Source organism: Alosa sapidissima, chromosome 10 (assembly GCF_018492685.1).
Source record: "Alosa sapidissima isolate fAloSap1 chromosome 10, fAloSap1.pri, whole genome shotgun sequence".
NCBI classification, from domain to species: Eukaryota; Metazoa; Chordata; class Actinopteri; order Clupeiformes; family Clupeidae; genus Alosa; species Alosa sapidissima.
Window position 1 is genome coordinate 7,854,368 of NC_055966.1, and position 23,276 is coordinate 7,877,643.

Here is a 23,276-nt window from a genome sequence, read left to right on the forward strand (position 1 = left end):
TGGAACTGAGTGTGTCATTTTTAGCTGATCCTTATTAAGACATCAGATAAAATGCAATTCCATCGAGCTGAGTACACATACCACACAGAGGCAACACAGTCACTTCTTCCCCCTCTCCAGCTCTGCCAGTTTTTTTTATCTCAACCCCTATCTCTCCCAGAGCCAGTTAAAAACACTGCCAAGACACACACACTATCCTTCCCTCGCGCCCACTGCTTCAGAGTTTCATGTTTTTTTCCCTACTGAAACACACCCATTCATTCTTCCTGTCTCTAGAGTCATATCAAACTATCTTACATCTGTCTTTTTACAAACTCACATTCTCCAGTCCTCCATTGGGAAATAAAGACAACGTTTCATTGTTTTGTTCCTCTTCTGTCCTCTCTTAATTCTCCACCTTGCATGATCTCAACTGCTCACAACACACACTCTCCTTATTCTTCCTCCCAAGTCCCTACTCTTGCCCCTACTCTATTCAGCGTGGCTTCAACTCAACCATGGCTGATAACCATGTAACAACAAACAAGATCTAACATTTAGCACGCCGTAAACTGAGATACGGGCAGGGAGATAAATAGTAGTGTACCAGTTGCTCCCTACAGACCAAATCTTTCTCTTCTCAACTGTGTTTTACAATCTGACTGAAAAATAGACTACAGCAGGTCAGTGAGGTGAGAAGTGAAAACGCAGGTGTACAGTCCCCTTCTCAGATACATCGTCCTTATACTGAGAGAGCATAGAGCACAGCCTTAATGGTATAAGGCAGTCATACAGCACAGCCTTAATGGTATAAGGCAGTCATAGAGCACAGCCTTAATGTTATATACATAAGGCTGTATCACAGGGAGCAGAAAGTAGCTATTTGGCTTATAGTGACAATTGCAATGACAGCTAACAGATGCCCTTTAGCTGAGCAGTGAGACAAGCACATCCCCACCTCATCATTGACCTAGATAGAGGGGAGGGGGGGGGGGGGGTCCAAAAATAGAGGCAGAGAAGAGACAGAGAGGTATGGCTACTCGAAGGAGAGGGAAACGAAACAGCATGGGTGAACTGAGGTTCAATCAATAACACATAGTCTCACTACAACACAGAGGAAAACACCGATGACGTGCACGCAGGCTCAAAACTTGGAAAAGAAAGTGATGGTAGCCTACAGTCAAATAATTCCCGGATTTGAGACGGCGAGAAGACCATGCGCAATTAACCAAACGGAATAAAATGGGGAGAACATGTTAACTCTGACAGGTTGATGGAAAGGAGGGAGAGACTTATTGAGGAGCATGATGCGAAGAAGCGATATCATTTAATTCCCTTAATAGACAGAGAGTGGGTGGGAATGAGTCAGATCACTTACTGTCACTAAGCCTAATAATCGCATCATTGCCCATATTTAGAGTAATTAATGGCAACACAATTACCCCGCATAATAACAACATCTCTGTCCAAAACACTATGCATTTCAATCTCAAAGACTACAGCCTATCGGAGCATTCAGTCTTGAATGAACCAGATTCTCATCCAGGTTTGCCATGCTTGCCTGTTAGGCTACCGTTTATAAATAAGTTACGCCATTTCACTTGCAGTGCGTAGCCATAGCCTACTCTACGTGAAGGCAATAGTCAAAGCAAAATTCCGGACATAGCATCAGTTTCAGAAATCGTTGTCTTACCCGTTCAGGTAAATAAACGAGAACAGCTCACATAAGGGAGAGAATGTATGTGCTTAAGTCCATTCCGTGTTACAGTGGATTAATAAAACACATTGTGCAACACCACACTCTCTCCTCCCTCCCACTCCTCGCTCTCTCTCTCCCTCTCTCTCCATCTCTTGCGCAGTTGTTTTACATCAAAAGCGTGGTCGTACATTGTGTACCGAGATCTCCACCACGTTGGCAGGCAGATATAGGGATTGAGGAGGAGGGATGAACTGGATGGCTAAGTCCTGCATAGCTTCCGTGCAATAACTACTGAGTAAATGTGTGTTATGACAAGTTTCGTAAACAACTCAAAGAAGTGATTTCTTGCTGTGCGTCTAGTATCGGGTTAACTGATTCCGACGCAGTTAGTTATAGGCCCGCAGGCTACTTAGAGTCATGTCAGAGAGGGTATTCATGAATATTCCCTTTAAATCAAATAGTCTTTAAATCATAGGCTACTTCGATCTGAAGACTGTGCACAACATAGGCCGCTCAAGATAGGCTACAGCCTCCCTCAACAGCTTATAGGTCGCAGCCAATTCGTGCAAAGACGAAGAAAACAGACAAGTCAGAGACAGTTATAACAGCTCAGATACGACTGTGGACTTGTCGAGCTATTGCATCTTAAGTGTCAGCTATTTGGTCAGCAATGGGAACCGAGAGAAACACATTTCGCAAAAAGTCGTTAACGAAGTGCACTATATTAGGACGCACTCAGTGAACTTAAGACTTATATTTCCTTCTGAAATTGATAGTCTAAAGCGGAGAAAGGTAACACATCAACAATAGGTTTAATTTAATAACCTACACAGATTGTTTATGTGTCTTATAATTATCCTTTGTAACGCAAAACGGATATGTCCCTGCGATCGTCCGCATGTGATGTGCAGGTGAGATGCGCCAAATTCCACCGTCTTCTGGAATCGCTTAACACCTCGACTAAAACGTCAGAAAAGTCGCAAGTGTCAGAAAAACATCGGTGCCCCGGAGTGCACCACTTCCCTGAACACCATAGTAGCTTGCTTAAATGACACCAAAACAGACATAAAAATGTGATAACACACCTTCAAGCAAAACAGGAATTAGTGGCCGAGGGGCGCATCTTAGTGCGAAAAAGTAAGGCACTTGGGAACGTAACGAAATGATGACTGCAAAGTATCAACAAGATGGCGGCGACATCAGCGAATTAGGATCCAATTTTGATCTATCCCTCGTGCTGCCCCCCTCTCCCCGGACGCACCTCGGTCCTCCGGTGTCCGTGAGAGAGCTTAACGGCGAGCTCCCATAGCCGCGGAGGGCTAAACTGAGCCGAGCGGTAGAGACAGTCACTCTGATCCGGCGTCCGCGGTCTCTGAGCCTTGACCTAATCGATCATAATAAACACGGGACCCCAAGCAAACGCCGTGACATTCACCACTCTCCCGGTGTTTGCGTGTTTGTTTGTGTGGGCGCGCGTGTCCCTGTATGTAGGCTGCGTCTTGTGTCTTGTATTGGGGGGGGGGGGGGGGGGGGGGGCGTTGGAAATCCATGATATTTTAGGCATTTGAATATCATTTTCAAAATATCTTCAACAGCATGATTTTGTGAACATCCATTATCCACACGTTTACTGAGAGATTATTGACCAACAACAAGAACTTGTATGGCTACCTAATTTTTCCATAAAAAAAGATTGCAGGCACGAATGGTATAGTTTATATTAATAAAATAGTTATTTATATCCAAATGCAAATTATATGAATAATACATTATAGGTTGGTCTACACTTTAACTATGTTCCTGAGTGGACAATATTCTCAAGTAGCTGAGCATAATCTCAGTTTGCAACACTTTATAGAGATAATAAATGAGGATAATTAATTATATGAGCCAGTTTGAACACATGAAATTTACCAACATTGTCTGAATGTTCCCAGTCCTCTTGGCCTTCAATACATTGCATGTGATGTAAAATAACGGAAATTAATATTTATTGAGTTTATGTCTTGTGTAATTTTTTTGTGACTACATTCTTTGTAGAAGACCAAAAATAATCTATTGAATCTTTGAATCTCCAAAAAGGGTATCAATTGTAACATCCATCACACATAATGGTGCACTGGAGCATTGGTGCACTGAGGTACAACAAACATCAGCACAGAAAGATGAGTGCATCCAGGTGGCATATGCATTAGGTGTACTGATGGTACAACATAAGCACAGAGAGATGAGTGCATCCAGGTGATATGCATATGCATTAGGTGATGGTACATCCCCTCCCCTGCCCTCAGTCTCCTTGTATCCTTAGCACCACGGGCCAAAGCGCATATCACCATTACAATTTTATCAATATTTGCTACATTGTTTACAGGCACAGTTTAGTTTTGTATTGGTCTTAACCCCATATCTTCTTTATTTTGTTATGCGTTTTCATGTATTTGGTTACATCTTTCATATGGAGAAAAAAAAATCTGAAATGAATAGAGATGGATAGTTGGTTAATCATAGCCATTGGTTAATCATGTTGTCCATAATATGTATTTTAGTTGTGGACAACATTTCTAAGTTGTCGCAGAGCCTATAGGCCTATACAGACACATTTGTTTAGGATGAGCAAGACTTTTCTTTGGCTCTTATAACAAAATCTCTGACCTATTTAGGTTATAAAAATAAATAAATAATAACATAAAACAATTCTACTTTGAAACAAAAACGTATGCTCAAATTCTCCACTGGAACTGTGGTATTCTCTGAGTATGACCCATGTCAATGTTTTGAAACTCACATCATGGATGTTGTGTAAGTCTGGCTGCGGTTAGAGAACTAGGTGGTAATGGACTGTGTGAAATATTTTCTCTTCAAGACACATCCTATTGCACTTGATAAGGGGATTTAGTGAGTGGTGTTATTCTCCAAACATTTGGGAGTTTATGTGCTATTTTATATCATGTAAATATTATCGCTTCTTGGAATCGTGCTTCTTCCAATGTCACTTACACGACAGGCTTAAAAGTGATATAGGCCTAACAGTTCTGTTAGACCAACACAATGGTATACAAAGGCCTCATAACTATTTGGCATATAGTTCAGGAACATATTTTGACATTACATAAACATTGGTAAGTGATAATGAGCAACAAAAAATATCCTAACCAGTACTTCTTTTGATCTTCACTTGTTAGTTGTTATCAACTTAAAAACAACCTCAGATGTTTTAAGGTTATTCTCTTCTCACACACGTGACTATTTTACCACTAGGTGGCAGTAAGTAATTTTATTGCAAAACATAGAAAATAAACCCAACGTAACTTCCGTTTCATCTTGTCAAAGATGGCCACGTCCATGGATGTAACGTCGTGACAAAACAGCCGAAGCTGTGACTTTAAATTAGAGTTAATTCCCAACAGAGTGTTGATGTCCCGCGTATGACTAGTTTCCGTGTATGAACATCTTTCAAGGGTAAAATATCGGACTCATTTCAGCAACTAATTCATAGCTTGCACTGCTGCTTAGGCAACGTTAATTAGCCTGTTACTCAATGTGATTTCTAGCGGTTGACTTCCAGATGCTAATAATACAATGTCAGTAGTTGTTAAGTCATTTAACACCTGCTATGTATATTTCATATGATATGTGGCAAGCTGATATTTTTCCAGTTTTAATGTCCATTTTGCTGTTTAATTTTACGTTAAAGATTTTGCTAACCTAACGTCATTTGGTGTTTTTACTCGAACTTTGCTGTAAACCTTGCGAAGCTGTCAACTCGTGTCAATGTGTCAAACTGTTTCGTCTGTCTTGGTGTGCATGAGGTAATTATGATATTTTTCCCCTTTTAGATCATGAGTTTACACAGATTGTCCTTGAGGTTGCGACAGGCGGTATGTAACTTATTTGTTAACAAGAGAGATGATTCTGTCATGAGAATTTACACATTTTTCGTACATGATGCTGCTGACTTTGATTAGTAAAACATCAGTGGATCTAGCAATCAATATAACTCTGCATTATTGGAGCCTCACTCATTAATGCACTAATGCATGTACGGTTTATCATCACCAGGTGGCCCAAGCCAGGCACTTCCACAGTAGTGGGAGTGGCCAGCAACTGGAAGCTGTCACTGTGGAGGCGGAGCCTAGGGAGACCAGAGAGCTGTCTTTCTTCAGGACCAGAGAAAGTGACCCAGTACGTCACGGCCACACGCACATCACACATACTGTATCACACAATAACACAATAACTGCTCACACAATAGCTCATTGAATAGCTGCTGTTACTGTGCTGGAGGCCCAGTTAATGTACACCGACCCATCAATATTTGAATAATAGTATTTTAATTATTATGACCGCTGCTAGCGAAGCGGTCATATAATGATTGTCAAAGTTTTTTGTTTTTTTTCGTCATCTACTTCCTGAATTTTTGGTCAACGATACCCGGGACACCGAAACACCAGTGCACATGAAATTTGGTGGATATGTAGCCCCACTAGACTTTTACGGAAAAATTTTGTTTCGTCCCCGGGGGCCAATCCAATTAAACAATATTAAACAATATCGGGTGCTTATGGACTAGTGGGTGAACCCAGCCTGATCTGCCCGCTATTTATTTTTTGATTTCTTAAAAGATTGAGCTTGGTCTGGTGCAAGCCAGACTAGCCATGGACCTCAGTTACACAATGCAAGGGAACATGAATCGGCCTATATTTGCACGAACAATAACGGACAACAGCTCTTCAACTTTGGCCCGTTAAAATGTGTATGAATAGTCTAGCGACGCATTTCATCAAGGCCCATTTGGACATGTCAGTTATTTGCACCACTGGTTAGATGTAAAACAGCATTTCGTTTCAGACTACTGTTATTTAATTTGTGCATTGACAATAAAGTATCACATGAACTAAAGATGACTAAAATCTTATGTAGAAGAAGAAACATTCACAAAAAATCCATCCATCCAAAAATGACCTTTGTTTTTGATAGCTGTTGAAAACGGCATGGAACTGACAGAGATGTTTTTGTTTATAAATAAATAAATAAATAACATTATGCTGATACCTTTTGCTTTTCCCAAATACAATGTAGCCTACAGGTGTAAGTGACCTTTCATCAATCAAGTTGCAATGGATGAACTGTGATGAACTGCCCTACTTGTGATTGTTTAGAGATTTTAAAGGTTTTATAACAATGCTACATCTTCTTTGGCTATTCTACAATCTATTCACCTTTTCAGCACCAGTAGGCTACTTTCTGTGCAGCCGCACACACACACTCAGGCATGCCAAACAAGCATACACAAAAGTTTCAAGAGTGGGGGATGGAGTAAAAGATGGAGACAAATTGAAGTGTGATTTATTTTCGCGGAACGGATGTACAGGACTGAGCGGCGGTCATATTTTGTACCGCTATGTGGTACATCTAGTTATTATTATTATTATTATTATGTTCAGTATTTAACTTGAATGTGTGACAGCTGAATTTTGCTGACTTTATGTAGAGCAGTGTACTTTGTGTGTGTGACGTCCTCCCCGTCCTCTCTCCAGACCTGCCATGCTGAGGTACATATGAGTCAGTACTACACCCTGCCACCGGGCCACGTGCGCACCCTCTTCCCACATGGACTGCCCTACCGCTTCCAACTGCAGGTATCCAGCAGTGGGATGTGGGGTTGGGAGGGATGACCTGTGCTGTTAAATACAGGACTTATAAATGATACATATGTGGACATTATTTTATTGATGTCATTTTGGCCTTAAGGAATTCAAATCTTTCTAATATTTCTAAGCTCTTAACAAGTGATTGGCACCTCGCAAATAGCTTTTGGTGTGCATTGCTCTATGTTTATACAGTGTAATACAGAACTGTAAAAGGGGGGCTACACCAGGCGCGTAACTGAAGCGTTCCGTTCACTTTGCGTCTGCTGCAACAGTTAGCTTCCACTAGGATCAATCTACACCAGACGTGATAGCGGAGCGTACGTTCGAAAAAAATAGACCAGTCTTCTAAAATAGTTTTTACTCGTCACAAACGGAACGCTTCAGTTAGATGCCCGGTGTAGCCCCCCTGTAAAACACTCCTGAGGAGTTTGTTGTGCCAAATGCAGGACTGTGAAACACTCCTGAGAAGTTTGTATTGCCAAATGCAGGACTGTAAAACACTGGATCTGACCTCTGCTTGTCCATTGCTGTTAACTTGTTCTGTGTAAATTGATGTTCATACGTTGACACAATGGAGAAAGAGTTTACGTAGTATAAATGTTGACTTATGTCTCCCTGTGTGCATTGCATGGTATGTGTTTTTGTTGTCATGCAGATGAAGACGTTTAATGAGGGGTGTGTGATGGTAAGACAGCCTGCCCTGGAGCTCATATCTCACCTGAAGAAGGCAGACTACAGCAAGCCTGCTGTACGCTACGTGCTCTGTATCTTTTCACCAACAACTTACATGGCCGTGAATGCAAATATTATGCGTTGCGTGTGTTGTGTGTCTGTTGTTGTTGTTGTTGTTGTCGCCGTTGTTGTTGTCGCCGTCCTTGACTAGTGCTGCAGATGGGGTGAATGGCTGTGGAAAGACCATGTCACTCTGCCACACGCTCCACTACTGTTACACACAGGGTTGGCTGGTGTTACACATACCTGATGGTCAGTTCCTCAACACACACAAACACAAATTTGACCACAACTAAGTCCTTACAGGAAAGTCTGGCCTCTCGGTAGCCATCTCAGTAATGCTCTCCAGCAGCTATTCCAGGCAAGATCAGGCTCTTCTCTAAATAGATTGGGAGAGATCCTGAACTCCACTATATGATTGGCAGTTACAGGGCAGGCCTTCCTGTCACATTCACCATGCATGTTTAGCATTTCAGACTATCCTATTAGATATACTATACTATACTATACTATACTATACTATACTATACTATACTATTTTTCTCCTCCCATATTACTGAACTCAAGATCACTTGTTATCGGTCACTGAGAGTTGTGGGTGGGTTGGTGACAATCTGACGTGACAATCTTCATTCACTTTTTATTCAATGTTCCAATTCTTTCTTTTCCTTTTATCTTTCAGTATAATCTTGTGTTGCATTGATTTCCTCACATAAAGTTGGATAATGTTTTTATGTTTCTGTGAAGCTCACCTGTGGGTGAAGAACTGCAAAGAGCTCCTGCCATCTTCATTCCGCCCCTCACGCTTTGACCAGCCAATAGAAGCCTCCCACTGGCTGCGGAACTTTAAAACCACCAATGAGCCCCTCCTGGCAAAGGTAGATGATTAGATGACTTAATGACTGAACAACATTATATTTCTTTTATTGCTTTTTTAGGGTAGCCATTTTGACTTGCAGTCAGTGTTGCCACAGTTACCACAGTTAAGTTAGATTACAAGTTACTTTATTAGTTACTTTCAGCAGCTGCCGACAACACCCCCACCGCTTCAACATAAAAATGATAACCGGTTTTGCCAATACTCACTATACTGGAAGTGCATTTTAACAGTAATGCCAACAATGTATAGCAGACATCCCAACCTAACCTACTTAGATACTGAAATGCAGATGTTTGTTCAATAATGTCTAGTCGGTACACCAAATAAGGAAGGCCTATTGATAGAAATTGTGATAGTAAAATATGTAGATTTTGGTAGTTTGGCCTTTTCATGTAGCCTTGGCAACTAGCCATCTAGTATAGGCCTGAGTAATATGCAAATGAAATTACACTTGTTAAACTCACCTCAACAAGTCTTTTGCAATCATTTAACCCACCGTGAGCAATGCTAAAGTCACTGTTACAAACAGTGCAGTGTGCAATACTATCATTATGTTGTACTCTTATGAGACAATTGGGTACACTTTTGTGCAGTCTGATGTGAAATGGGCTTTAAAATTTTCTTTTTTGAGGGGCACTGACTCTGCCATGACGCTCCTGTTCCTAGATACACTAACTGAACTGATTAATTAAGTTCGGGAGAAAAGAGATATCAGCCCACCTACACTGAAAACTGATTGGTTGATTTAGCAAAACAGACCAGGATGCTCTGTCTTGGATGCGCTTGCAGGCACACACGCACCACTCCTCTCTCTCTCCCTCTCCGTTGTGTGCGCGTTAAACTTAGATGCACACGCGATTTGAAGTCCGGTCTGGCTTGCGTGCTCTTGTTCGCTCTAGGTTCCGGGAGATTTTATGTAATTTGTGGGCGTCAAGATATCAATATGTGGGAGACTTGGGATGTCTAGCTAGACAGCACTTTGTCGCCAGCACAGAATGTACAACGTACCTTAATGTTGTCATGTTTAGCTGACACAAACTCAAAATAATGACTGTATAGATAAAACGTCTCTCTCCTCCCTCCATTGTTGTTTACGTTTGTGTCGCTGCGTGGTTTTACACATGAGTTGTCCTCATGCTGAAAAGGTTGGCATAGCCTACATGACGTTAATCCCCTAGACAAGAAGAAAGCAAAGAATACAGCCCATCTTTTTACTAAGGAAAATGACAAAAATAGTAAAGCACAGTGAATTAGAAAAGTAACTTTAATCTGATTACTGGTTTGTAAATAGTAGCGCGTTAGATTACTCGTTACCGAAAAAAGTGGTCAAAATAGACTAACGCGTTACTAAGTAATGCGTTACTGGCATCACTGCTTGCAGTTGCAGTAAAAGCAATAAAACTAGACATGCAGTTCCACCTACAGATCAATAACGGATGGTAGTCACTTCTATTGTATGCACCCACCTCTCACCATCTCACCTCTCACCATTAGCTGCTACACATTTGTATCAGTATATAGTGTGTTAATTCCCTTAGAAGTGTGTTTAATAAAGCCTGATGACATAGTAAGTTGTGTGTGTGTGTGTGTGATAGCTGAAGACTACACAGCGGTACGTGTGGACTAAAAGAGAGAGCACTGAGGAGGGGCGCACACTGGCAGAGTTGGTGGACCAGGTAAGGGCCTCACATCCTCTCTGTGATCAACAGCATGGGCTCTTACCTCATTTCAGCTGCTTTCATCATTTCCTGTGCCATTCATGACATTGCCGTTAGTTAGGATAACTTTTTTGCAAGATGGATGTATGGATGGGTTTTGGACGATTGCATTACTTGTGTGCCTCTGGGCCGGTGATAGCTGTGGTCGGAGATATTATGTTTTCAGGTTGTTGATATACATGTCCATATGTTTGTCCTTTCCAATCTCTAAAATGAGATATCTCAAGAAAGCCTCAAGGCACATGCTTTTAAATTTGGTAAAAAATGTCAAAGATTGAACTCGTTGTATTTTGATGTCAAAGTTCAAGGCCACTGTGACCAAGGAAGTCCTATACTTGTGAACGCTATATCTAAAGAAGGTATCCCATTCTGGCGGGCTTCAGATTTGGTATGAATGTTCCTTTGGACTAAATCATCAACTGGTTAGATTTTGGAGGTCAAAGCTCAAGGTCACTGTGACTATGAAAGTCCCATTCTTCAAATTCGGTATGAACGTTCATTTGGATCATCTGGTTAGAATCCTTTCAACTCCTTGATTTAAGTATTACATATCTTGTCACACAGATGTATGTCAACCCGAAAATCTCAGTTGTGCGAAGGCATACCTTTCTAGGTTTTTTTTTCTTTTGGTTCTTGAAAAACGTTTATTTAGTTCTTCTGCCCCTTTCCCTATTCTTCCTTTATCCATCCGTCTTTCTTTCTCTTCCTTTATCCATCCGTCTTTCTTTCTCTTCCTTTATCCATCCGTCTTTCTTTCTCTTCCTTTATCCATCCATCTCTCTCTTTATCCATCCATCTCTCTCTTTATCCATCCATCTCTCTCTTTATCCATCCATCTCTCTCTTTATCCGTCCATCTCTCTCTTTATCCATCCATCTCTCTCTTTATCCGTCCGTCTCTCTCTTTATCCATCCATCTCTCTCTTTATCCGTCCGTCTCTCTCTTTATCCATCCATCTCTCTCTTTATCCATCCATCTCTCTCTTTATCCGTCCGTCTCTCTCTTTATCCATCCATCTCTCTCTTTATCCGTCCGTCTCTCTCTTTCTCTCCTTTCCCTTCTGCTTGCATTTCTCCCTGACCCCTCGCTGCCTCTCTGTTCTCATTTAGCCCTTGCTCATGGGCATGTGTGTAATGCTCCGTTATCCCTTCCTCATGCCATGCGTCCCCAGGGAGTGAGTCGTGTACGGAGCAGCAGCGATGTGGTGGGGGCGCTGCTGAAGGAGCTCCGCCTGCAGGCAGGGCAGCCCGTGGAGGGCCAGCAGGGGGCACTGAGGCTGGCCGTGGCGGTGGACGGCATCAACGCGCTCTGGGGCCGCACCTCACTGAAGAAGGAGGACAAAAGTGTGGTGAGTGTGTGTGTGTGTGTGTCGGTGGACTCTGTGCTCTGTGCAAGTATGGGATCAGCTCAGTCATGTAGTTGTCACCACCTCAAACCTCCAGTTGGTTCAGGGTCATTAGTTCATGTTATTATGTGTCCCAAGTGGCCATTTTGTGTTGCAGCAAGCATTAAGAACACATAACAAACATAAGACATACAGTAATAGAACACACAACAGTTGACATAAACCAAAACCTATAAAAAAAGTATAAATCACCTTTCCCCCTTTTCCAATCTATATCTCCATCCCTCTCTCTCTCTCCCTCCCTCTCTCCCTCTCTCTCACTCCTTTTATCTTTCTCTCCGTCCTGCCCAGGTGGCGCCAGAAGAGCTGACCCTGATCCACAACTTGAGGAAGATGGTGAAGAATGACTGGGTGAGAACAACTCAGACATGTCATTTGGTCTCACTGTCACCTCTGCAGGGGTGCTTTCTGCCACATTAGCCAAAATCACAGATTTTCTGATATTTCTCTATGTACTTTTCTCTTCCTACCTTTGCCCCCCCTCCTTTCTTTCTTTCTTTCTTTCTTTCTTTCTTTCTTTCTTTCTTATTGCCCCCTCCAGACTGGCGGGGCCATCATCTCCTCTCTGTCCCAGACAGGTTCCCTATTCAAACCCAAAGGTGCCTTCCTGCCCCAGGAGCTGCTTGGACAGGTCAGAGCTCCTCTCGTCTCACTGCCCTCTTGTCAGACCTGCTGACTGAAATGGATCTCTGTACAAAACTGATAACTGTCCACTAATGACTAATGGCTAAAACTATCTTCTAAAGGATTACTGAGTGTCTATATAAGTGCACTAAATTAACAGTAAGAAACATTTTCCTTCAAGACCGTGCGAATAATAAACTTTTTTGATGAGTAAGATTTTGAACACACTCTAGCTGATGCCTGTGCTTTTAGGTATTATAGTTTATGATCTAGTATAAATACAATCATTGTTCTCATAACAGGAGTGGAGTAACTAAGTATTGTTATTTGGAACACTAGGTAAAGATGTTTGACATTGATATTGATGTGTGTGTGTGTGCGTGTGTGTGCGCGTGTGTGTACGCGTGTGGGTTTGTGTGCTGTTCTCCCCAGGATGGTTTTGATAGCATGGATCCCTTTGTACCGGTCCCAGTCTCCAATTACAACGAGAAGGAATTTGAGAGTTGTTATCTGTATTACATAGACCGGAATTGGCTACAGCATCCACATAGTAAGTGTGTGTGAGTGCGTGCGTGCCTGTTTGTGTGTGTGTGCATGACTGAATTCTTACTTTTTGTTCAGTGTTTCAATAAATTGATGTCAGGTCTTCATGTGCCTTTCCTTCCTGTGTAGGTCGAACAGAAGAAGGAAAGAAAGAACTCATCTTCCTCAGCCACAAAAATCCCACCATCTTTGAGAGAATATGTGCTTCACTGTGACATCCAGGCAGCCATGAACAAACATAAGTTCAAACAAACAAATACATGTTAGAGTGATGTACATTAGAATACCTGCGTTGCTGTTGCGTCTCTGAAAAGGATCAGAAGGTGCTCGCCCTTGCAGGGCCAGGTCCAAACCACGTCCGCACCAGACCAGAGCCAGCAGTGCTTTGAGTGCTCATAATAATGTGTAGGCCACTTATTCTGTAAATTGCTCATGGTGTTGCATGTTAATTTTTTTGTATTAAAATACTTATGAGAATATCTGGGTGCTCCTGTATCTTATGCAGACTGTAATCAAACAGACAGAATCCATATATAGTATAATGAAACAAACCAAACAGTTGATATCAGCTGTTGTATATTATGCTGATAAATACAAATACATCGAAAGCTTAATGCTGGCGCCTGCTGTTAGCATCACAAAATTGTTTAATAAACATCCATCAGGTACCACGAACATAATCATTGACATTAACGTCATACTGCTATCTGTTGTCGGCAGAGAAGTAGAAAGTGACTACAAGCAAAGTGGATGCTCACCTGCATATTTAAGGTCCGGCCCCAGGTTCTTTTTTTATTCACTTTTTGAGAAATTTCAAATATATTGCAACAGCAGACAAGTATGGTATCTAGTGGAACACAGAAGTAAGAGATTGTAATAACTGATGGTTAATAAAGGGAAAATAACAATACATCATTCATCTTTGCAAAGATCAGCTTCACGGTTCTGTTACTCTTTTTGGTGTCAGCAAATGTCAGAGTTTTGATACATTCTTCACAAGAATTTGTGTAGGTAAACTTTACCTATAAGATCAATTAATTCACAATGTAATCAATGTCATGTTTCTCATGCTCATAGTAGGATAGGCTACATAATAACATTCTTATATTGAATTTAGATACTGTCATTAATTTTACTTTTAAAATTAATTATTTAATTCTCCACTCGAGCCTAAACATCTGATATTCATGGGTTTCATCAGGTCCCTTTCCACAGGTGTATTAATCAAGCACCATCCAGTCTGCATTGATAATTAAGGTGCTGGATTTTATACACCTGTGGAAAGGGACCTGATGAAACCCATGAATACGACAAAATAGGTGAGTTAATTTTGACATAGGCTTTAGCCTAGGCTACTTCTTTAATCTTGCAATACAAAACTTGTATGCAGTAACAGGTCCTCTGCCAGTCGGTTAATGTAAACATATCTTTATTATTTTATTATTATGATTATGATTGTTATTATTATGTAGATTGTTACGGCATTTTGGGTCTCCGGCCTCTGAGTGCCCAAAACCGATACGTTGGCGGTTGTAGTCTGAATCCTTGTCTGGTCATATGACTACAGTCTACAGGGAACCCGGAAATGTTTAAAAACACTGCATGACTGGCGCTATCATGTAGGTTAGACTGCGTACATTTGTTATTTCCGACCATAATATCAGGTGAAGTGAAGTGAACTGATCTGATCTGGTGAAAAAAGAAAACCATTATCTATCTCGCGTTTGTTATAGGCTAGCCTACTGAGTGCCGAAGTTAGGGAAGTGACATGCAGGTGTTGAAGGTGATGCACCTGGAAGTTTGTCTCAAGATTCATCGTTAACCAGCAGCTATGAGACTGACTATCCTATTTGTTCTCTGTATCGGCGCTTCAGCAACCAGCGGAGGTTTGTTTTTGGCTAGGAAAACTTTATAGTTGCATGCTTGGTTTTCTTATAATGCTTGCATGTTTGTTTTCCTGCAATGTTGTCATACTTATACTGCAACCGTGAGTCTGTCTCAGAAGTGTGCATACGTTCTGTTTGATAAGTAGGCTATTTTCTGTAACTAACATCTTATACGTCTACTATAAAATAAGCCGAATTACTATTTTAATTAACAGTTCTTTGTTGTCTTATCATTGTGCTTGTCTGCCTTTGTCTCCCTGTGCTGCATCTGTGTCCAGCAGACCAAGATGATTGTGTGGCCCGTAACTTTGGCCACGGATCGGTGGTGTGTGAATGCAATGCCTCACATTGCGATTCGGTGGGGTCCCCGCACCTACCCCGAGTGGGGCAATTCATGAGCTTCCTGAGCAGCAAAGAAGGCAGGAGACTGGCGAGGGGTCAGGGGCAGGTGCTAAAGAACAGCACTGGGGCAGGTGAGCAACTCTGAATTCTCCTCTGCAATCCCAGTACTCCTGCAGTCTCACTTCTCCTTGATCCTTTATGTGCCCGTTGGCATTGTACCTTATCTCTAAGTAGGTTGTAATGAAAACATCTGCTAAATGCCAATGGTAGCATGTAAATACAAATTTCCGTAGCATCTTCAGAAAGTAACAGTTCCAACATTGTTGGTTCACATTATGTCAGTCCCATGTACTTGCATGTCTTTGTTGAACTAGTATGTTATACTTGTACTTATACGTGTGGCCAAACCAGCCCACCTACTTTTAGGTTGAAGTAAATGCAGGGATGGATTACTGCACGGGCCTACCGGGCCAGGCCCAGGGGCCCAAGAGGTCAGGGGGCCCTGAAGCCCAAGCCTTTGCATGGAATCATTGCCTCAATATCAACAAATCAGGATGTAGGCTATGAATCTGATTGAATTTGGTATTGGCCATCCCCAAAATGCACCAGAATACAGGAAATCACATTAAACAAAAAAAAAATTCTGGAGGAGGACCCCCCGTCCCACATAAGCAACAATTAGTGGGGGGCCCTTAATACATCTGGGCCCAGGGGCCTGAAAGTTCATAATCCGCCCATGAGTAAATGTCCTCCTTCACTCAGTCTGTGTGTGTGTGTGTGTCTGCCACTCCTGGTTTCAGCTCTGAGACTCACCATCGTTCCCTATCAGAAGTACCAGAAGATCAAGGGCTTTGGAGGAGCTATGACTGATGCAGCTGCCATCAACATACTGTCCCTGTCAGGTGGCACCCAGAACCAGCTGCTGAGACAGTACTTCGCTCCTGAAGGTAAAACCATAGGAAGCAGAGTCTTATTCTCTCTCTATCTCTCTCTATCTGTGCAAGATCAGTGTCTGAATCACCTACAATATTTCTATATAAATGCATTCCATTTGACCCTTCCCTGCTCTCTCTCTCTCTCTCGCCCTCCCAAGGCATTGGGTACAGTGTGGTGCGAGTTCCCATGGCGAGTTGTGATTTCTCCACGCGTCTCTACACGTACGCTGACACCCCAGGGGACTACGGCCTGAACAACTTCACTCTGTCTGCAGAGGACATAAACATGAAGGTACATTCCAATCATTGTATCAGCAATTTATGCAAAGTTAGGATTTACTTTGGTGTTGGGGAACATGGACAGGAAACTCCACAATGGGCAGGAAATGCACTGCATTATCAGAATTCATTTAGGAAGAAGGTCATGGTTTGTCTGTTCATGGTTTGAAAAGCACACAACTGTCGGTCAGATGCATTGTCGGCTGAGTATCAGTGGTTCTGAGATACGGGCTGATGTCATGTAAGGGGAAGTGAGAGTAATGCGTTTGAGGAGCATGCGTGCTGTGGCAGTCATACAAATACAACAGTGACCTTCTGATCTTCCCAATCTCCACAGTGCATGTATGTGCTGCTCTCAAGTCTGGTGTGGTCAGTTCCCTTGATTATAGTGGAAGTAGCCTCGTTGACACCAGACCCTTCTCAATTGAGATAAGAGTGGGTCTGGAAAGGGTTCACTGACGATTGTGATTGTAATTCCGTGCCCCGGTTTTAGGAACATTGGAAATGGGCATTAATGGCCTCAGAACAAATCTCAAATTTGCCAAAGGTTGGTATGGGCATTCCCAGGCTGTGGAAATGTAATTAGACATCAATTATCAATTGAGTGTTCGGTGTAGTCTGTGGTTCGACTGAGTGAATGATTCTTGTTTTGGTTCAGCCTGACCTATCCCTCTCCCCTTTCAGATCCCACTGATCCAGAAGGCCCAGGCAATGTCCCCTAAACCCCTGTCTCTGCTGGCCAGTGCTTGGAGCGCCCCTGCCTGGATGAAGACTAATGGTGCACTCACTGGCAAGGGAACCCTGAAGGGGCAGCCAGGAGGGAAAGAGTATAAGACCTGGGCTCAGTACTATGTCAGGTGAGGAAGAATTATTTACCCGGCTTGGAGTGTGGTGATGTTGGTCATGTGGAGGCTTTCAGAAGGTTATCTGTTCTCATGTGTCATAGTTTCATGTGTCAAACGTGTAACTGGGTACCTGTCTGCATTTGGGTTTGTTTAGGAATAGTCCCCCCCCCCCCCCCACATAGTTGTTGCTATGTGACTGTCTTGATAATGAGTCTCTATCACCTGAGGTTCATTGGTTTAGTACTCTCATGGTTAATTTTCAGTCTCACTCTCTTCTCTTTCCATGTCGGCTGGTGCAGGTTCCTTGAGGAGTATGGGAAGTTTAATCTGTCCTTCTGGGCAGTGACCACAGGCAACGAGCCCACAGCGGGTGAGATGACCAATTACAGCTTCCAGGCCCTGGGATTCAGGCCTGAAACACAACGTGATTGGGTGGCCATGGATCTGGGTCCCGCCCTTCATGCTTCACTGTTTCCTGAAACTCAGATTATTATACTGGATGACCAAAGACTTCTTCTGCCTCACTGGGCTAAAGTGGTGAGAGTGGAGTGAGTGATTTAACTAACTGACTGATTAATAATCGTGCACTAAAAATGGAAAAATAAACAGACAGGAATATGTTGACAGATGGATAGATGTAGAGATTGATTAGTGTATAAAGAAAGACAGACAGACTGTGAGACTGGGGAGAGATGAAGTGTGAAACTCAAATTAAAGGTGCTAGTATTTTTAGTTGAAAATGTTTAAATATTACCCTGAAATAGCACTGAATGTCCATGATTTGTTGCTGTGATTTCCACAAAAAATAGTGTGCTAACCACCTAACTTCAGATCATACATTCTCTCACATTGTACCTCAGAAGACGCAGTATCCAATTTTAAATCAGACCAAGACCAAGTACATTCACACATACAAGGAATTTAGTGGAGCATTCAGAACAAAGTGTGACAACTTGAACTCTACAGATAACCCCTTTAATGCAGAATAAGTAGAGCATCCAGAGGATCCGGAGTATATTAGTCATCAGACTTACCTGTTTTCGTCCAGGTCCTGAGTGACGTTCACGCTGCCCGCTACATCCATGGCATCGGGGTGCACTGGTACATGGATGGGTTGGCACCAGCCGAACTCACCCTGGGCACCACACATCACCTCTTCCCGGAGTACTTCCTGTTTGGGACGGAGGCCTGTGCTGGATTTAGCCCGCTGGACCGTGGCGTGAAGCTAGGCAGCTGGGAGAGAGCGGAGGAGTACGCCCACGACATCATAGAGGTAACTACTGTATGCCCATGACATCATAGAGGTAACTACTGTATGCCCACAACATCATAACGGTAACTACTGTATGCCCATGACATAATGGTGGTAGCTAATATACAGCCATTACATTGTATAAGTAAAAACAATAGGGACAAAATATCAGAGTTAAATACACTCCTCCTAACATTATACAGATAAACTACATTAAAGACATCAAAGAGGCAGATGGAATAGGGTCATGACATCAGAGAGGCAGATATGCCACTGACATCAGAGGAAGCCGTGCCCATGACCTCATAGAGATGCACTGTGCCTGAATTCAGGCGTAGGCCAGGCTGTTTAAGATCTGAAAAAGATAATTATATACAATTATATATAACTGCTTTGAACGTTTCTGATGGCTTTAGGCACAGAAATGTTACTTACCCTGTTTGCCTAGTGAGGTACATGCTAATTCACAATCATCATAGGGACACTGGATAAGTAGCTATGCTAGGGACATCATAGAAAAAGAAATTAGTTATTGCTCATAGGTGCCTTTGCTGTTTGCCATTTGTGTGCTATTGTGCACTTACTACTGAGATGCTGTAAATGCAGTAAATTGTTTTTTAATAGATGTAGCTGACAACAGCATAGCTGCATGCATTTCTGATGTTGTTTTTGGCACATAGTATGTTCTGTTGTCATTCCTCAGCAACTTGTCTTGTCACATTAATTCATCTAACAGGTTTATGTTTTAGAAGGTAAAAAGCATTTTGTCCCTTAAAGGAACCATATGTAAGATTGTGGCCAAAACTGGTACTGCAATGACTTTCAAATTACTGTAGAGCGGTGTATCCCCCCCCCCCCCCCCCCCCCCCCCCCCCGACTGGCAGAGCTGGCAACCCAGATGCCGAAACACTACTGACTTTGTGATTAGTAGATAGGTGGAGGGTGGCGCATCAGGCCAAAACATAACATGTCAACATCAGTTGAGGGCTGCAACTTCACTTTTTAAATGACAATATCCTGGCCGGACTACTGTTGTCAGTGATAAAGGTATTTGAAATGAAAATTATTTCTATAATGTCTAGTGACATATCAGGGCCATTTTATGATTAAATGAAATACATTTCTTACATACGGTTCCTTTAATCTTGTTTTTGCCTCCACCTGTGGCTCAGGATTTAAATCACTATGTCACCGGCTGGACGGACTGGAACTTGGCTCTGGATCTGGGTGGAGGACCCAACTGGGTCAAGAACTTCGTGGACAGTCCCGTCATTGTGGATTCGGAGAAAGACGTGTTCTACAAGCAGCCCATGTTCTACAGCATGAGCCACTTCAGGTAGAATAGCAGAGGTTCTCCATACACAAGGTTCCCCATCTAACTCTGCTTTATCCCAACTGATTCAGCTGGAACAGAGCACCATGGCTGATAGAGGGCTAGAAACAGGTGCTGCTTGTGCAGAGAGGTGGAAAACCTGCTGCACAGGTTTGAGTTGCATGACCTACAGGTATTGTTTTGGATTGAAATGCACTGCTCTCAGTTAAAGCCATGTACTGAAAAATAACACACTATAAAGCGCATATATTGCAGACTGTATTAGTTTGCTCCTTCATATCAGTGAGTTTGGCGTATTTACCTATTTGGCGTGTTTATCTCTATAACATGCTATTGTGTTTACCTATTTGCGGTGTTTACCTCTATAACATGCATTGTGTTTACCTATTTGTTGTCATCACTGTAGTTGTCACTCTGGTATCTTGTTTGATTTGTGAAACTACACTTGTACCAGATAGTGGAAGGCACTGAGTAACTACTCTTGTGGCTGAATACACTTGTTGTGTAGACGCCATTATGCCCAATAAACATGGGCGTATGACGTGTTGACCTTTGCTCTTTTTTAAATTTTATTCCACCCTCACAGCAAGTTCTTGTGGGAGGGGTCTCAACGGCTGGGTGTGTCGTACAGCAAGCCCTCTACACTGGAGAGCTCTGTCTTCATGCGTTTGGATGGTGCAGTAGTCATCGTAGTTCTTAACAGGTGAGAGACAATATATTCTGAAGAAATATATGAACCTACGGATCAGAATATATTTCTTTGCCATTTCAATACTAGCCATATTATTGCAGTAAAAGTGTGATATGACCTGTTTGTTGCAATAAATGTGTGTATGTTTTAGGTTTGAGGAGCACATTCCATTTGAAATCTGGGACCCAGCGGTTGGCTTTATCCCCATCGATGCTCCGGCTCACTCAATACTAACGGTTGTCTGGGCAACACAGTGACCATGACGGTGCTGCTTCAACCACAGAAAGCAAGATCAATCAAAATCAATCGAAAATAATGATTCCTGGGGAAAATGACTAGCACACATTCACTTTTAATTCAGCAACTTTTAAATGACTTTTTACCTCCACATCAAATATTATGAGCACGAGTTTTCATCTAATGCTTTAAGACAATGGCAACAAGGGGAAAGCCAAGTGATCTCCGAGTTCCCCTGAGCCGTGGACGGACTGTGTACGGCCTAAACACTTGGATGGAAAGCAGCTCGGAAGCCCTAACAAGTCAAGATCAAAGACGAGAACTGAGAAATAAGCATAATACATTTCAATTAATGCGAGTAACTCTGATGTACTGCTTGAATAAAAGTACCTATAAAACCAATCATAACCCTGTTTCTTTTAGTTGTAACTCTGTTCCTTAAGGTTGTGAAAGTGAATGAATTACAAATATGTACACCATTTTCTCATTTTTATTGAATTTCATTTTAGAATTTTACATCATACACATATATATATAATATATACTTTTTTCAATTCAGGGCGTCATGTTTCCCCCCCACCCCATAATCACTGCTTAGTTAGCCTTGCGTCCAGGTTTTTTGAACTAGAATTATTTACATTAAAAAAATAGAGTGATGAAAATGAGAACGAAAGAAGACTAATGCTGCATTCCAGACAACTCGGAAGTCAAGAATTCTGACATCCTACTGGGAAAAAGTACAACGGAACACGACTTGAAGTCGTTGTTCCCACTTTTGAACTCGGGGTAAGTTGATCTACCCCAACGTCAAAATTGGAATTGAAGTCCGACCTCCGACATCCAAGTTGTCTGCAATGCAGCATATGACTGAGGTGCTGAGTGATATATACACCGGGCGAGGAGAGACGGGGGCGTCTGCGAGGGCATCTATCGACACAGAGGACGCCATGAGGGCAAGAGGCCGAGTCTAACAGTGCAAATGGACAACATGAGACAAGAAACTCAGATATTCACTTAAAGTCAGATATTGCCTGTGTTTCTACAGCATTACCATGTTTGTTTTTTAAAAAAGAAAAAACTTAAAAAAGGAAAAAAAGAAAAATGAACTGTACACAACTCCAGAGAGGCTAGGGAGTTCTTTCGCCGTAGCAACAGTGTGCAGTTTACTGCCTTGCCAGACTGACTGACTGACCCCTAGTCAGCCAATCTCGCTCCACTCTTGATCACCACGGTTACAAGCATGACAACAAAACTGATCCAGGTCAGTGAATGGACATTGGGGGGAGAGGGGTGGTTTAGAGGAACAATCTCTATTGCCAGTGAGCTGATGATGGAGGGAAGGGGAGGAAGACAGGCAGAGGTAAACGGAGAAGAACGAGTGAGCGAGAAGAAGGGAGGGAGGAAGGCAGAGTGGTGTATGTTGGAGGCGTGAACTCTGGCAAGCACTGAGGTTACCTTTGCATCCCTTTGCAACTGAGCGAGAGAAAGCAAAGAATGAGTGCACGGATGAGGGGAAGGAGGTAAAATCCCATGATTGCTCTGAGAGGATGGAGGTGCTCTATACGAGCATTGTGACCCGTGTTTGGAGTAACACAGCGAGGGAGCGCCAATGGCCACACACAGCAGCAGCAGCAGCAGCAGCAGCAGCAGAGGTTGGTCCAGGGCCAGCTCTGATATGATTTACTTCCAGGTCAGACCAGGGCTGCGTCTGTTTCACTGCCCGCTGCTGCCCGCTGCACAGTAGCAGTGTGAAAGAGAGAGAGAGAGAGAGAGAGAGCGCAAGAGACAGAGGGCTGGTCTGTGAGATTCACAGTAGTATGTACACACTGACGGATGAGAGAGGCTGGTGCAAACATCCAAACAGGCAGACAGTCAAAAAGAGTGTGTGTGTGTGTGTGTGTGTGTGTATGGTGCGTGTTGGTGTAATTCAGACAGTAACTGTCTCCTGTGCAAGGGATGTTCCTGGGTGCAGGTGGAGGTTGTGTGTGTGTGTGTGTGTGTGTGTGTGTGTGTGTGTGTGTGTGTGTGTGTGTGTTTGTGTGTATTCTTCAGAAAGGCAATCTCTCCTGTGTGCATTGGTCAGTGTTGAGGAAAGGTTGAGGGCTGTGTGTGTAAGTAATTCAGAAATACGGGGACAATGGTGTGTCCATGGATGGTGCATGTGTGTGGTGTGTGTGATTCCAGAAAGACACTGACTACTGTGGGAAAGGGTCAGTACTGAAGGATGCTGTCACAGGGATTGTGT

The 23,276-nt window shown here is 42.7% G+C and overlaps 4 protein-coding genes across 18 annotated transcripts in view; 2 read left to right on the top strand and 2 right to left on the bottom strand.

The window, feature by feature from the left end:
* The window catches only part of LOC121720114 (histone-lysine N-methyltransferase ASH1L-like), a 44,400-nt gene extending 41,262 nt beyond the window's left edge, over positions 1–3,138 (bottom strand). For 6 of the 12 annotated variants that reach the window (XR_006034450.1, XR_006034448.1, XR_006034447.1 and 3 more), the window contains exon 1: positions 2,764–3,137. The gene's annotated coding sequence lies outside the window, so the exon portion shown is untranslated. Of the gene's footprint in view, positions 1–1,672; positions 1,799–2,763 lie in introns of those variants that run through there. The other 6 variants (XM_042105989.1, XM_042105986.1, XM_042105990.1 and 3 more) reach the window with 5 other exon arrangements.
* Positions 3,139–4,992: 1,854 nt separating this feature from the next.
* dap3 (death associated protein 3) lies at positions 4,993–13,710 on the top strand. The gene is made up of 13 exons (XM_042106034.1): positions 4,993–5,137; positions 5,515–5,556; positions 5,738–5,860; positions 7,216–7,317; positions 7,985–8,093; positions 8,221–8,313; positions 8,809–8,939; positions 10,537–10,617; positions 11,831–12,007; positions 12,356–12,415; positions 12,606–12,695; positions 13,121–13,238; positions 13,361–13,710. The coding sequence occupies exons 2-13, from the start codon at positions 5,518–5,520 to the stop codon at positions 13,444–13,446; spliced, it is 1,209 nt and encodes a 402-aa protein (XP_041961968.1). The 5' UTR covers positions 4,993–5,137; positions 5,515–5,517; the 3' UTR covers positions 13,447–13,710.
* An 822-nt stretch (positions 13,711–14,532) lies between these two features.
* gba (glucosidase, beta, acid) lies at positions 14,533–21,433 on the top strand. 4 transcript variants are annotated; one of them, XM_042106027.1, is made up of 12 exons: positions 14,533–14,550; positions 14,965–15,117; positions 15,396–15,590; positions 16,260–16,406; positions 16,553–16,686; positions 17,167–17,220; positions 17,358–17,530; positions 17,818–18,055; positions 18,567–18,791; positions 19,943–20,106; positions 20,690–20,806; positions 20,946–21,433. In XM_042106027.1, exons 2-12 carry the CDS (start codon positions 15,063–15,065, stop codon positions 21,049–21,051), a joined length of 1,608 nt encoding a protein of 535 aa, XP_041961961.1. In that variant the 5' UTR covers positions 14,533–14,550; positions 14,965–15,062; the 3' UTR covers positions 21,052–21,433. The 4 variants fall into 4 exon arrangements, with proteins under 4 accessions (XP_041961961.1, XP_041961960.1, XP_041961962.1 ...); XM_042106026.1 differs by lacking the exon at positions 14,533–14,550 and adding an exon at positions 14,677–14,850; XM_042106028.1 differs by lacking the exon at positions 14,533–14,550 and having other exon boundaries at positions 14,678–15,117; positions 15,399–15,590.
* Positions 21,434–21,503: 70 nt separating this feature from the next.
* rnf115a (ring finger protein 115a) overlaps positions 21,504–23,276 on the bottom strand; it is a 24,573-nt gene continuing 22,800 nt past the window's right edge. The window contains 1 exon segment of the mRNA XM_042106042.1: positions 21,504–23,276. This exon segment is cut by the window's right edge and continues 149 nt beyond it. The gene's annotated coding sequence lies outside the window, so the exon portion shown is untranslated.